The sequence below is a fragment of the Phocoena sinus genome, chromosome 5, assembly GCF_008692025.1.
Source record: "Phocoena sinus isolate mPhoSin1 chromosome 5, mPhoSin1.pri, whole genome shotgun sequence".
Classification (NCBI taxonomy): Eukaryota; Metazoa; Chordata; class Mammalia; order Artiodactyla; family Phocoenidae; genus Phocoena; species Phocoena sinus.
Window position 1 is genome coordinate 120,999,328 of NC_045767.1, and position 16,420 is coordinate 121,015,747.

The 16,420-nt window shown below is 38.4% G+C and overlaps 1 protein-coding gene across 2 annotated transcripts in view; it reads left to right on the forward strand.

Moving 5' to 3' along the window:
• Window positions 1-16,420, forward strand: part of PPP3CA (protein phosphatase 3 catalytic subunit alpha) — a 300,421-nt gene that overhangs the window by 134,616 nt on the left and 149,385 nt on the right. The window contains exons 1-2 of one of the 2 annotated variants that reach the window (XM_032631852.1): window positions 3,103-3,282; window positions 8,898-9,098. In XM_032631852.1, the coding sequence (XP_032487743.1) occupies window positions 8,990-9,098 (109 nt within the window). In that variant the 5' untranslated portion in view covers window positions 3,103-3,282; window positions 8,898-8,989. Of the gene's footprint in view, window positions 1-3,102; window positions 3,283-8,897; window positions 9,099-16,420 lie in introns of those variants that run through there. The other variant, XM_032631851.1, reaches the window with a different exon arrangement.

The window sequence follows — 16,420 nt, forward strand, 5'->3', positions numbered from 1 at the left end:
GAAACATATGAAAATGAAGTTTGAGAGGGTACATTTGTGGGTGGTATTCACTAAAGCATTCCAGTTTTTAAATAGATGTGTGAAGATTATGATTCGTGGGGTACATATTTGAGGTGCTGAGAATTGGGACCTCCTGTATGCTTCTGTATTATTCACAGGAGTGGGTCGTTCTTAGAAATGGGAGACCAGAGCGAGTGGATGAGAGCAGGTCTCTGGTCATCAGAGTAAAGCAACCAGTGTAAGCATTACTAGAACATGGGGAGGCCCAGAGGTCCTGATGCTTCATGATCGAGCCCACGGGGAGTAGGGAGCACAGAGCGAGGGCAGGGGCAATTAAATGCAAACCTGGGAATTTGGCTCCTGCCCTTGGCTCTCTGGAGGGTGACTCTGAGGCAGAGTATTTCAATCTTTGCTTCACTGTGGCACACAGATATAAGGCTATATGCCAGATTCATTATTTTTTTAAACAATCACCCTTTATATGCAAAAGTGGTAACATTCTTAAATTGCCACTTAGGATTTACATCAGTCGATATCATTTGTGTCATAGATTTGCCATTTCATCAAGATCTTTCAAAGAAGAGAGAGTCTGTGCATTTAAAAAAATTATTCTGACGCCTGTAGGTGTTTCAACTACAGGGGATGGGGACCGAGGGCGGGCACGTGGGCATAGAAAATGTGTGGGCATCTCCAGCTGAATGATGAACTTGAAAGGAAAGAATTGTGTGTGGGCACAGATTGATTTTTTTCATATTAACTTCTAAGTTTAGGATTGAAGACTAAGAATGCACACATTATACTTTGCAGGTTCGCTATTTTCAGTACACAGATTTATATTTATTAATGAATTTCTAATCAAATAGTTCAATTCAGGTAAAGTCCTTCCTTATATTTCATGTCTCAGGCCATGGAGTGGAGGATTTCTGAATGATAAAGTGTGTCTCGGGTTAAATAAAGTTTTAGAATCCCTGGATACTCTTCATTCCTAAGGGATGATTATCATGTTCATAGGGACCTGCTTGCTTGGGAGATAAATACAACTTGTCTTAAAGTATCTTGTTTGTTGCTTGATTTTTATCTCTTCCTGTGACATATGTCTCCAGAGAAGAAGAAAATGTTCAAGGCAAAAAATAAATAAGTAAAAAGCCCTCTATGTAAATGTATCCAAGTGAGTGGAATTTTATGCATTACTGTAAATTTACTATTCCAGAGATTACTATAAATACCATTTGCTGAAAATACTGCTGTAATCGTTTTATCTAGTTCCAAGATCCAGTATAGCTGGAGTACATACATACTGCTGTAAATGTTATGTCTGTCTTTATTTAAAACTGAACAAAACAGAACAAAACACAAAATAGAGTAGACCCTTATTAAAGAACACATCTTCAATTACGTATTAAGACATTTAAAAATATATAATTTAATTTACATATCTAAGTTAAAACATTATAATATTTAATTTAAATTCTTGGTTTAATCTAAACATTTGATATCATGTATCAAAACCAGTAAATGTAATTTTGCCTTTATCTTGTACATGTATAAAATAATTTGTGATTGGCCTGACCGGCACGTTAGTCACAGGACTTGTGCGTAGAACTTTTAAATTTTCACTGAAAAATCAGATTTTATTTAAGCTTCACAGTAATTCTGAAATATTTTGAAACTTGAGACTTTTGTTAAATAATCTTTCATGTTGAGTCATTATTATATAATTCATTATGTAAGCCACTTGCAGTTTTTCTAGTAATTAAATGAACTAACCAAAATATCAAAACTTCAAAGGAGTTTTGTGATAGAACAACCCAAGACTTCATGTGGAGAGGGTTGTGGACTATGTCCTTGAGTCCTTAGACTCAAGACTGAGGGTAGCAGCCAGGAAATAAGAAAAGCTGTACATGGGAAGGTTAGGGGGTAGCTGTACATCAAGAAACATACTTACATGAAAATTATTTTGAAACACAGACAATAAAAAGAAGCTCTGATTGTACTGTTAAGGTACTCATTTTCACTAATTAATTATTAATCCTTTGTTGTTGGAACAATATTTATTTTCATTAATTTGTGTCTGATCTTACAGAATTGCTTTAGCACATTTCATATTTAGTTTCAAAAATTACTGTGTATGATATATGTTCTGTAAGTCATAGGAAAAAAATTGCTTATTTTAATAAGTGTTTCAAGTACTGTAGTGCTCTTTTATTAACACATTGGGGATGTTACATAAAATACCACTGTGCTATATTTGCACGTAAACATTCAGGAAAACCAGATGGGGTATTCAGTTTGCTAGTGAAATGATCAGTACACATACTGTGTCTAATAATTGAATACATTTTAAAGCTCAGGATCTGTGTGGTCGTATTCAGAGAGGGTGGGTAAAGATGTCTCTGCTAAGGATGAATAAAGTCATGATAGCAGTAGGGGGAAAAGAGGAAAAAAACACCAGTAAATTAATGAATTGAAGTTTGTAAACCTACTGTGAAGAATTTTTTTAGCTTAAGTGGGACCGGATGTTTCTGTTTACAAAATTAATATTCAACTGCACTTGAGATGGGCAAGCATATTTTAATTCTACAGGCATTAATATCTATAATGAAGGCCAGAGGCTTTCAAACAAACAAGTGATGAGTATCCACAGCAGTAGCATAAGTAGGACTCTAATAAATACCTTTCTATAGTTTTTCTTAGAGGCTAGCTGTGGTTAATTTTTAAGCTATCTTTCCCACACAACATGTTTTGTATATCTTTGCATGTAGACATTCTGTGCATGGATAAACAAGTATCCCCATACTGATAGAATTTTTTTTAACCCAGAAGAGTATAAGTCAAACCTAATTTCTCTATGTTAGAACCCAAAGAAAATTTAGTGAAAAGTCACTAGTATTTCCTTTTATGTACCCCATCACTCTGTTCAGAAGTAGGATCAGATTCCACACAGTTTAATTACTGATGATGGAGGTACTTATGTATATTGTAGCTGGAATATTGTACCTTACAATTAGCATATTCTATTTTCATTACTTACCTTCAAGACAGAGCCTCATCTTTCAGAGTCATCTAAAAAATTAGATATTTATTATATACTTTAGACAAAAGAAATGGGTGACTGCATCTAAGAGTTTCTAGGAACCCAGGCATAACTTTAAGGTCGATAAAGACACTTTTTTTTTCTTACTGCTTATATTGTCTGTCGTTTTCTTTAAATTTTGCCCTTAGGTTTTGCGGTTTAACAGTTTCCCATCTATCCCAAGCAAAAACTCCTAATTTTACCACATGGTGAGTTCTTCAGAGTCTGGCTCTGCTTGTTTTTGTTTTCTTTCGCTCACTTCTCCCCAGCCCTTGTCACTGCCTAGCATGGAATACAACATGTAGTAGGTGCTTAAAGGTGCTTGACGACCAATCAATTGATTGATTGATATGGTTTGATTAGAATGAGTTTGTGACATATACAGATGTCCAGAAGGAAATCGATGGAGTGCCAATCTGTGGAGGCCACGCCAGAATGTGTTTTGTGTCTGACACGTGGTATCCTTAAACTATTCTCTTAACGTGTGTTGACATAAGTATCTTAGCCCTGTGCAGACAGTAGCCACATGAAATATGGGACAAGTGTTGTTCCTGGATGCATTCTGATTACAGAGAGGGATGAAATAAGCGTGTCTGGACTTGCAAAGACATTGCACCTGCTGTGGATGATTGACATTGTGGATCATGTTTGGGGGGTGGGGAATTAAACTGCCTGGTGTTTTGTACGTCTTTACTTAACGATATAGATAGGTCAGTGAATCTCAGTCTGGACTTCACATTAGTATACTCTGGATTTCTTTAACACTGCCACTGCCCTGGCCCTACCCTAGACAAGTTAAATCAGAATCTCTAGAGGTTGGGCCTGGGCATCATTCATTTTAAAAAGCAATTCCAACGTGTAACCGGTTTTGAAATAGTTTGAGGTTTTGTAGGAACCAAAGCTGAAAGAGAAGAAAGATTAAGGAATATAATTTCTACTCACCCTGTTCTCATTTACTTGTTGAGAAAGATACATCACGGTTCAATAATAATGTAGTATAAGCCATTTATGCAATTTTAAATATTCTAGTCGTGGAATTAAAAAGAGGAAAGAGGAATAGTTTGAATTAATTTTAATAGTACATTTTATTTAGCCCAATATATCTTATTATTAAAATATGTAATCAATATAAGAATGTTAATGAGACATTTTTACAATCTTTTTTTCCCCCTTGTATCAAGTGTTCTAAGTCCAGGGAATCCTGTAGCTTTGCAGCACGGCTTGGTTTGGACTGGCCACTTTCCAAGTGCTCAGCTGCCCTCATGTGTGGCCAGTCAACCTCATATCGGACAGATCTGGAGGGTAAAGTGCTAGAAGAGAGACCAGGAGACCTGAATGTAGTGTTGGTTTTGTCACCAACTAATCCTGTGACCTTGGACAATTCACTTATCCTCTCTCTTGACTTCAGTTCCTTTTTGTTTACTAGGAGGGGGTCAGCAGTCAGTCTAAATTGGGAGTTTTATAATTTTACTCCAAAGAGCCCCAGGATTTCGTGAGCACACCTTAACTGCCATCATACGGAAGAAGAGAAACAAGCAATCTGCTTTAGGCTCTTCTTTCTTTTGGATATACTTGCATTTCTGGATGTCATTTTGTTTGAGGAAAGAAACAAAAAAATTTTTTTAAACCAAACCAACGTTTGAAAAATCCCTCGGTTGAATGTTTTCTTAAGTCTGTGGTTCTCTCTTGTCAGCATTTATTCCAGGAAGAGGTCAGGCAGCAGGTATCCTGCTTTTCCTTCCAGCGAATGTATCACCGTGACAGTGACTCTTGAATATTTCCTATCAAGTAGTAGGAATTCCTTCAACAGTGGCTACAGTGGCTCAGAGTTGAGAAATAGAAAGCTCAGATACCGAGGTCTACCCCAGAGTGATACAGTTCACTTATGGCTACTGAGGCAGCTCGTGGTTGTCTAAAACCGACCTCTAGCCCAAATCTCAGGGGACCCCTGACTCTGAGGTGTGGCCCCCATAGTCAGCCAGAACCCAGAGCTAGGAATACCTTGGCTACAAGGCTTTTCTGACTTGGAATGTATTTCTCTACTGGTGAATGCCAATGTCAATAATTGGATGCCAATATTGGATGCCCATGGCTTTGGTTCCTAGACTTTCAACCTTCCTTCCTATCAGATAGATGAACTCTCTGGTAGCATCAACAAATAGAAAAGAAACAATATCATTTCCAACCTGTTGTTTGGAACTCAGTCTTTGCCAGATTTCCACAGTCAATGACATGGGAATACAACCCTAGTCCAGTGTGTTGTTTGCCTTTAAAGACTTCTTTGGTGGTTTGTGGCAGGAGTCAGTCAAGGACTTACACGTCCCGCATTTTAGCTGCTTTGCTGTTTTATTTGACAACGATAGCAAAAAAGACACCGAGTGGGAATTGTGAAGTAGAGAAAGCTGAGAAGGTTTCTATCTATTTTTAGGATGCTTCTAAGAAGTCTTCTATAATATCGTCTTCTTTACTTAACAGGCAATTATGAGAAAATTGTTTTAGAAAGAATCAGCCCGAAAATCAGCAGTTATTTCAGAATTTTTATTAGCATGCACAAGCTTAATTCTTCCAATCTTGGCCTGCTCATGTATAAATGGAAGCAACTTGTCATACTCAAAGCAAAAGAGGGAAGGGGAAATCCCATTTTGCTATAGAAAGTGTAGCCACTTATACAATGAGTTAATGAAAGAAATGTTTTCTAAGTACGTTGGACTCTTTGGTCCAAGTAGTTTTTGCTCAATGTTTGGCACAGGTCTACATGTAGGACTCTAGGTGAACAGAGAAAGCAAATAAGTGTGACCTTTGTAAGGCTGGTGTTTTCTTTATGAAGCCAAAAAGTGTACAAATACAAATATTAGCCCATGCTTAGTTTTGTCCCAGAAAACGTCTCTCTGGCTGACCGCATCTCTGCGTTTGCTCTTTGGCATCGTTGCTGCCCATCTTGGTCCCCTGCAGGCCTTGCCATCTGTTTAATTGGTAAAGGGGCCCATCTTATCAGTGTCCCTATCATCCACTTGGAAGTAGAACCCTTCGAATGGCCTTTCTCCTCTTTTTTCTTGCTTCGGTTTATTTGGAACCAGCCCCAATATCTCAGTGCCAGGTGGCTTTACCTTAGCCAGTTACCTTAGGATTAGCAATTACTGGAAGGTAAGAGATCTGCAGCAAAGGGTGGGAGCATCTGTTATTGCAGTGATCTTGGCCTTGGAGAGAGTCTAGGGACTTGGAGAAAGTCTAATTCATGAAGGTGATGCCCTCTCTGGGGTGCTCTCCTTTTGCCTCTCATCTTCTTAAATGCTTCAGCTCTTTCAGGTTTAACCCTTTGATCTGTCTGAAGTATAATAAGGCCAGCTAGTGTGTGTGTGGCAGAGACCCACTGCCTGACAATAAATCAGCCTCCTTCCCTTCTGTGTTCCTATGATTCTTGCCTGACAGTTTTGCAGAGTCACTTAAACCTTCACAGTTGTCCTAGTCACACTTTAGGAACTCACTTGAAAAAAAAAAAAAAAATCAGCTCATGGCCTTACCCCAAGTGTCCTTTTGAAGTTTCCCCCTTTCCACCCCCATCCTGTCTCTGGGGAATTTTGAGGAGTTGCCAGGTAAGATATTTTCTACTTTCAAACCAAACATAAAGACCCAAGTAAAGAAATGTGGCCATCGAAATGTTTCCATGTTTTCTTAACAAGCGTGTGTTAGTCAGGCAAGAAAAAGTGAGGAGGGCAAAGAAACAGAATGAACAAAATAGAGCCCAAGTGCCAGAAGGCTAATGACTTCGTTGCCTCTTTTTTCTCCTCCTTGTTTAATTCTGGAACTTTCTTTTTCTTTCATTTTACACTATGCTTTGGTGTTAATGCATTTTGTCTCTCATTTTACCTCTTGCTTTTGTATTACATATCTATTCTACTATAAGCCACTCCAAATAATTTTTGAAAATAAAAGTGTGGTCTTTATAAGAAATACCACTCGGGATTCATTAGAATTTCAATTCTAGAAAGTGGTTTACTCATCACCGTTTAATTGTTAAGCACGGTCAAGTACTTTCTGGGAAGTAGTGTGGTGTAGCTATTAACACAAGTATTCTGGCATCAGAGTGCCAGGGCTGACGCTCAGCGGGTCTACATATAAATCACTAGGTGATTATCTTGGGCAAGGTGCTTAATATTTTTGAGTCTCAAGTTTCTCTCCCACAGTAATGTTCTAGGGACTAAATAAGTTTATATATAAACACTTGTACTTATGCCTTCCTCACCTTACAGCTTTATTGTTGTGTCTGACTTTATTACCCAAACAATGCCTGGCATAAAATAAACACTCTATCAATGATAGCTACTACTAGTACTATTTACTTTAGTTATTAGAACAATCCTCAGATAGATATAATCCGCACTTTCCAGGTGAGGTAACTGAAGCTAAAGGAGGTTAAATCATTTAGCTTGCCCAAGGTCATATAGCTGGTGGGTGCTCAGAGCCAAGGTTTGCACCCAGGTTCATCTGACCATGAAAGCCTCATGCATGTCCACTGAGTCTGCACTGCCACTTCACTTTGGAGGCATTGTTAAATAGATATGCTTGGATTGTTAGGAAAATCAAGCTTGCATCCATCAGTACATGTTCATTTCCTGACTTTTAAGTAGTTGTCATTTCTCTTGGATAACAAGTCTGTGCTGTTAGATTGCACAAAATTTCTTGGCATAGGTCTACCATAAATCCTGCTTCTTTGAGAGACGCTTTCAGGAGGTAAGAGGGCTAGGTTTAATCCGTAACATCAAGTGTTTTACCTAAGAGAAGTGCTTCATATGGAGATGTTCTTATGCATATGACATAATGCACACGGCAGATGAAAGTTACAGGAAACAGTGCTGGTGCTTCTTCCAGATATTTCTAATAGATCTGAGTTATCCAGTAAATGAACCCTCATGTAAAACGGAGAAATAATGATTTTCCCTCACTGAAGGGGCTGAGTGGCCATTTATCAGAAATTTAACCTTTATAATACCGTCTCTGACCGTGGACCTTTGGACGTCCTGGCACGTTGTAGGAGTTTAGTGAATATCCTCTGGCTGAATGAGTGAGTGAATGTATTTAGAGATGTGAAGAATGGCAGGAGCTACAAGAGACCTTCTTGCTGTTAAGAAGGCATGGGGGCATGGCTGGAAGAGAGAATGGTTGGCTCTAAGTCTGAGCAACAAATGGAATTTGTCATTATATCGTACTCCGAAATACCTGTGTCTCCTGATGTCATACAGTCCTCTCACTGTTCAAGAGATTCCCTGATTTTCTGTTCAGTATTCAGTGCGTTTTCACCCTCAGATTCCTGCTCTCTCCTTATACTGTGAGTCAGTGGGTCAGTTTACTCAGAGGTGTAACTCCCATTGAAGGGCAAATCTGGTCTGAAAGGTCTTTTCCCCTTCCTCTAGTCTCAGTAGAGGAGCCTGCTTTTTAGTGAAGAAATGTCTTCACCAGAGTCAAAATTAGAAGGATGGATGTATAGGGACTCTTTGCTTTTGCTGAATTGATTATTGCCTAACAGAAACAAATCTCTCTTCTTTTTTGTTATTCACTCAGTCAGGATCTTCTAGATGCATGAGATAGGTACTGGATGAAGAAGAAATGTAAATTTCCTTTCAGCAGTCACATCACATCTAGACTCATAGGAAGAAGGCAGTCTTTAATTCTTGATAGCCCTTGATCATATTTTAATGGGGGGACTTTTTAAATACTCCAATAGGTGATTAGTGATGGGGATGAATATTTGGTGGTTATTATCGAATCTTGAATCTTTGGTTGTTGAGTTTTGGCTAATGTAACGATTTGACTTCTTCGCTTTCAGCTGTCCCGTTTCCTCCAAGTCACCGGCTTACGGCAAAAGAAGTGTTTGATAACGATGGGAAACCTCGTGTGGATATCTTAAAGGCACATCTCATGAAGGAGGGCAGGCTGGAAGAGAGTGTTGCATTGAGAATAATCACAGAGGGGGCTTCAATTCTTCGACAGGAAAAAAATTTGCTGGATATTGATGCACCAGTCACAGGTAAGTCCTGAGGATGGAGACTGTCCACTTGGACCCACACTTTGTTGTTTTCAACATCAAATCAAAAGTCTTAGATACCAGTGAGTCTTCACCTTCTTCATCTTACTCTTTTCCTGCCAAATCTGTACGTTAGGAACAAAAGATTTAATACATATGTAACAGTATTTTTATTTTCATGTATTAAATATCTGTGTGATGTGATACCCAAAAAAGTGGTGTGCAACTTAGAGATGCTGAAGATATTCTGAAGTAATACCTTAACTAAGAAGTGACATTTGGTCAGTAGAACACTGTCACGAGGAACACAAGATATTCATTGGGAAAGGTCAGACAAAGCATAGGAAGACTTCCAAAGTAGTTAAGTGACTAAGTTAATGCAGTGGCTCTCAGAGTGTCATCCCAGACTGGCATCACCATCATCACCACCTAGAAACCTGCTGAACTGTACCTTCTCAGCTCCCACCCCAGAACTACTGAATCAGTTCTCTGGGGTGAAGCCCAGTGATCCGTTTTATCAAGTCCTCTAGGTGACCGTGACAAACATTAAAGTTTGAGAACCATTGAACTTCAGGAAGAAGACAAAATTTCTCTCCTTCCTATAGCATTTTATGCCTAGAAAATATGTCTTTACTTTTTGAGAGTTTTTGTTCTGTTACTTCTTAAGGGCAGATATGTATTTTGGGTAAGTGGAACTTCACTTAGACCATAAAAATTAAATCTTGTCAAAAAGTTTTGTGTGGTATAGAGGGTCAAATAGTAGAGACTTTTCATCTACACTTTGTGAAATTTGCTAAACTTGCACGTTTGTATTTCTAGAGAATCTAAAAAAAACATGTATTTTCTCCTTAATTATTATCATTCTGGCAAAGGGAAGAAGTTTGACATAGAATATTATGCTTTTCAAAACAAAGAGGACATTTAAAATATTTCATATATACTACTGATTGCTTCTTTCTTCCAAACCTTCATGTACTTATAATATTATTGGCCTTCTAATATATTTTTGAAGGTGACTGGTAAGAGCAAGGTAAGCACTCTTGAATATCAGACTAGACCTTCCTTGATCAAAATGCCTCTAATGATTCCTCTTCCAGAGAAATTGACATTTACATTTTGTTTTGGGTTGGCAATGCTGCTTTTCTTATTTGTAATTCAGAAGAATAATGAATGTGTTTGGGGCCAGGCAGCAGGAGAAATTGGTTCCGGTGGTAAGTCAGTGTTGGACCAGTGGTGAAAAATCAAGCTACATACTTACCCTGTGTGTATCACTATGAACCCCATTTTCCATGTGTTAAAATGCAGTCATGCATTATTATCTTTGACTTACAGGCACTGTAGAAATATAAGAACAAAACAAATGTGAACATGCTTTACTTTCTTAGATACTAAAATATGAAAATTTTTTAATATCTAAGTAGTAGCTTGGAATCTACCGGCAAAGAAACTACTTTAAAAAATTCACTGTAAATTCCACCTATAAATAGATGGTAAAATAGTAGCTTTAAATGATATTTATATCATTAAGTTTTTTTGATTTTGGTAAGAATGAATGGCTTGATATTTTACTATGATATCATAATATGACATTATGATATGATAAATATGGTATATTATGATATTTATTATGATATTTTCTCTACTTCACATAATAATGTGTGATTTCCAATTCATGTTAAACTCACTAATGAGCCCAGTAGGTATTAATGGAGGTGATAATTATAACAAAAAGGAAACATGTAAAATAGACATTTAGGGGAATATATTTCCTGGGATACAATCAGCTCTTCTGTTTGATGAGGCTCTGTCCTGAAAGAACACATAGGGAGGTTTCTAGAAAAGTCAGATTCGTGATGTTTTATCCCTGAACCTTTCTGGGGTCCATTGACTAATTGCCCTCATATTCAGCAGAGGTTGCACCTCGTTCTTTCTGGTGAGATTCCAGCTGACAGTTTGGCACATTTCCCAATATAGATAGGAAGAGACTTTAGAAATCAGGACTCAATTATGTATAACTTTCCCTGGGTGAGAAAGAAAAAAAAAATCCTTCTAGATGGTGACAGAAGTAGCTATGGAGACATCACAGAATACGTAGCACAGAATATGTAGTGTTTATATTTCTTAATGAAGGCAGGATTCTAAGGAACCTCCAGTAGATTCCATTGCAGTGATCTCTTTCTTCCTTTTCTGGGAATGTAAAGATACGTAATGTAAGTGGTGGGGGAATTTATTTTAACATTTCCATTAAAAGGGAAAAAAAAAACTCTTTTGCATATGATTCAGCAGAAAGCTAAATCCATAGCTTCATATTTTAACCCATGAACTTTCCAAGCTGAAGCACAGAGGACTGCGAAATAAAAGCAGGGTACCGTGATCCGAGAAAATTGCTATCTCTTTGTATTTCAAGATACTTCTTATAATTTATTGATAACATTTTATGATATATGATTGTGTTCTGAGATTTGATTTTATTTGGACAGCTGAACCAGCAATGTAGTATTTATTTTTAAATGTAGAATATTTGTTATTTGGATAACTGAATCAGTAAAGTGACTCAATGAAGTCAATATTATATTGACACTACGCTATGCAATAAAAGGCATAGTTTACACTTCCAAATCTTAAGGGTAGAGTATTCTTTATGTAGTTCAGAATTCCACACTTAAGAAAAATGGAGAACTTAAACAGTTTAAAAGAGAAAGCAGAAAGGAAGATGTAGAAGAGGAGGGGGAGAAGAAGGAAAACAGTAGAGCTGCAAATGAGAACCTGTGAAAAAAGAGTAAGGGGAAAGAAGAAGGACTTTTAATGTAGGGAGAAAAAGCCTGAAGCCTGAAACCATATGGTGGTTTTCAAGTGGTATTAGAAATAGTCTCTCACCTATGTATGTCAGTTTCCTAAAAATGTAAGGTGAGCCATCAGGGTAGAAACTGACGATTAGCTTCTTTCGGGCAATTCAGCTTTAAGTATAGCCTGATATGTAAACTCACAAAATGAAACAAATGGCAACTATTTTATAATCATGCACAAAAGCCACTCCCCAGCTTTCCCTCTTCTTTTCTTCCCTCCTACTTTTTATTAATAAAAACGTTTCACACTCAAATGTTTAGAGAGGAGTTGTGCTAACCTCTGTGTCATGGTTTGCTCCTATTTAAAGAAAAATCTAGGAATTAGTGTCCTGGTTATTGGAAATCTGGGCATTATTGCATTCCTTTAGCATTTCTTTGATGTTTAAATTTACAAAGCTGCCCAACTTCCCTTCCTCCCTCCCCTTCAAGTGTTTTTAAAGCAGTAAAACAAAAGGTTTATGTCCAGTTAGGATTTTTTTCCCTTAAAATTCTGTACTTTTGATTTTGGAGAAGGACCAGGAAACTGCCTGGTCCCAATGCTCCCTCCGTGTATCCCTCTGGGGAAGGTGATAAAGCACTATGTACCTTACCCTCCTGGAGCATGGATTTAGATAAGCCAGTAATCATCTCTGTGGGAGTAGAGGTGAGCATTAGTTATGGGTCCCTAATCAAAGCAAGGGAGGCATGAGTTACATTCTGCTCTTTTCTCTCAGCAAACTTGCCTGATTAGAATGATGGCTGTTTTAGACATTTAACTTGAAGAATGTGTTTCTATATTGGAGGCATTTTGTGAAGGAAAGTATTTTCCCTCTTTTTGACTCTTTTTTGAAAATTGAGTTAAATTTATCTTTGTTTCCTTGCAGACATACAAATGGAACATTAAAAAATGTGGCCAAATATCTGTGTAGCAACTTGCTATGGACTGCATGTTTGTGTGTCCCCAGTAATCATATGTTGAAGCCCAGACCCCCAGTGTGATGTTATTTGGAGGTGGGGTCTTTGGGAAATAATTAGATTTAGTTGAGTCCTGAGGGTGGACCCCTTGTGATGGGATTAGTGCCCTGATAAGAAGAAGATGAGATGAGAGCCCTCTCTCTTTACTCCGTGTGGGGATACAGCAGGAAGGTGACCATCTGCAAACCAGTAACAGAACCCTAACCAAACACTGAATATGCCAGCACCTTGATCTTGGACTTCCCATCCTCCAGAACTGTGAGAAATAAGTGCTTGTTGTTTAAGCTACCCATCTAAGGTATTTTGTGAACTAAGCTGAACTAAGGTACAAGTCATTTGGGAATTCAGTTTACCAAACATTTGCCTGGTACAGGTGGTGTGTGTTATACACAGGTGAATAAGACCTGGTCTCTGCTCTCCCAGGGGTCAGCATATAACAAAAAAACTGAAACAGATATTTGCCAAAAGATATGTGCATCAAACTATTGATTAAATGAAAGGATATGATCTAGATTTATTCAAGCAAATTTAGAAATATCCAACTGGATAGAGCTAACTTAAAACCAAAAAGTTTTCCTCTTTTCTAAATGGCTACGGTTTCCCTGACAGTGTCCATTGATTATTATATTACATCTTTGAGCTAAAAAAAACCCTGTTAAATAGCTCGGATCCTATCTGTCCTGGATATGGATGGAGAACTCTTTCAGAAGGCTAGGAACTGTGGATGATTGAAACAGATGAGGCATAGACCTTGAGTAGAATACTCAAGGTCTATTTGGGGAGTCAGATACAGAAATAGATAATTACTATAAAATTTGTTAAGAACCGTAATGAAGGTGCCTATAAACTAGTGTGGGAACTCAGAACAAGGAATGCAGGAAAGCCAAGGAAGTCTTGACAGATTACATGGTACCTGAACTGGAGCATGTGTGATAGGTGAGATTTTACTATGTGAAAAAGCTAGCAAAGGTTATTCTGGGCAGAGACAACAGCATATGAAAGGCACTGTTATTTTTTGTAAAGTGGGAAGGCATGGTCTTGGAGATTTGCTGTGGGAAGACAAGGTATCGGAAGGGTGTGAGGGGTAGGGGTGGGGGGTGAGACTGAGGTTGGACTGTCGGGGTCAAATATTAGTCTCTTGTAAGCAGCACTTAAACATTTGGTTACTGTTCTGTAGGCACTGGGAGTGGAGAGGGTCTTGGAGCGAGGGAGTTACACCTTCAGGTTTGTGGCTAGAATGGCATCCTGGATGAGATGAGCAGAGTGAGCAGGGAGGAGCTCTTGCGAGAGGGGCTGATCAGGAACCTTTCATACTCGTTCAGTATGCCCCGAGTATGCCTTGTGCCCTGGCAATGATTTTGGCAGGCTAGGAGAATTGGATCCGATTTTGATTACAGGGCCCTTCAAGAATGATGATTGACATTGATCTTAAAATGTCTGATTAGTTTGTGCTTAGTCAATATCCATTAACGACTTCTTGAATATGGTAGGATGATTTATGCAGGGATCCAATTTATTGCATTTCTCTTTCAAGTTCTCATATTTTCCTATTTTCCCTTTGACCTAGCAGAGAACATTTCCCTCATGTATAAAGCAGAAGCCGACCAGGAGCCTGGGTCTTTGAAGAGAATGATTTAGAACTCATTTTCTGCTCCCTGGACCGGGGGGATAGGCCAGCATCAGCTGGGCAAACTGCTAATCTCTCCAGTTTGTCTGTTTCCTGCAGGGGGGGGATTTGTCCCTAGAGCAGCAAAGGATTCCCTCAGTGGCTGTGCCTGCCATTTAGCACGTCAGGCAGTTGCCAGGAGAACCCTTTGGCTTTGTTCCTGGATGTGAGAGTGAACTAGTGGCCAAGTTTAAGGTCATGGCATTCCTTCCCTTACAGCAGCTGACGTCAATTAGGAGAATTCCCCATGCCTTTACTCCGGGGAGAGTTAAGTGGGGTAAGAATCCAGTGTCTTTTGAGAACCGAAAGATCAGTGTTTATTCTCTTCATACTATCATTTGTCACAATCAGAGCAATGCAGCCTTAGTTTATATGAGGATAAAATATTACTTCTGGGGCATTTTGCCCACTTCAAAGATTTCAGTGGCCAAATCTTTAGGGCCTGCCCTGCAGCCCGAGTCCTATTTTGGTACCTAGCCCACCGCTGGCAGGTCAGCACATTTCAGGCCCAGCCTGTGGCAGCCACCACAGTTTGATGTTTTTATTCCCCTTAATGTGGGCCCTTGATTTAAAAAAAAAAAGGATAAAAGGTCACTGCATGAGAGCCAGCGTCCTTTTCCCTGATTTGTTTTCCTCCCTTGTTTTGCAAGGTTGGTCTTAGGAAACCCATCTTACAAATGAGAGAAGGGAGTCTCAGAGAGTTTAAGTCAGTGTTTCTGGAACTTGAGCATGGATCAGAATTGCCTGGAGGGCTTCATAGAACACAGATTGCTGAGTTCTACCTCCAGAGTTTCTGATTTAGTAGGTCTGGAGTAGGGCCTGAGAATTTGAATGTCTATCAGGTTCCCAGATGATGATGAGCCCCTTGATCTGGGACCCCTCTACAGGAACCACTGGTTTAAGTAACTGGCCTCATAGCTAATCAGCTGAAGACCTTGCTATGAACAGGATCCGTCAACATAACCCATGCTGAGCTATTACATGGTATTACATGCACTATTCTACCTCTGTATTAGGTTGAAAAAAATCAAGTATTTCAGCTCATTTGACTAGAATTTGTTCTTGCTCATTACTGAGAAATTACTGAGAAATACAAGGAATAAATTATTTTGACTCGATTTATAATTTATTATATTTTAAATTAAAATGTATTGCTATAACACAAGGGGGCAAGACCAAACAATAGTGCTTAGTACCGTTGGGGCATAAAGTTTATATGGTTTTTCCCAGTGAAAAACCTTTGTGGTGCTTTCCTTTACAAGCTCTTCGAGAGTTGACTATAGAAAGCTACTGCGGAGAATAAAGGAAGACGGATCAAAAGCATCTTTAAGTGAATTGTGGTAATGAATACAGTATTATATTAAGAATAGCTGAGCCTTAGGAATTCAGCATTTGTGTGTAACATACCAGTCAGTAATAATCTATTAATGTAATCTATTAATGTCAATAAACATATAACACCACCCAGAAGAAGCATTTGACAGTTATTACATCATAATTACATGAAGAGATATTTTGCTTTAAGACACAGTGTGCCCTATCCTTTTCAATTTGCCATGAGTCAGTTTTCACAAATAGTAAGGTGTGTAAGCACCGTTCATAAGGCAACACCTATAGTTGTTTCCATAGGAAGATAAAAATCCCCAAACTATTATTTTTAAAATCTGAAAGTGATCACTTGCAATAGTAACCTTCTGATGGTTTTAGAGAAGGTTGAAATGTATTATTATCAATACTGCTGTGCCTTTAAGAGAAGTAGTGTTTCAAATAACACTGGAAGGCTTCCAGGTAAGGAAGGTGCATTCTTCTTTGATACCTTAAAGGAAAAATATAGATACACTTCCCTTTGTCTACAGGAA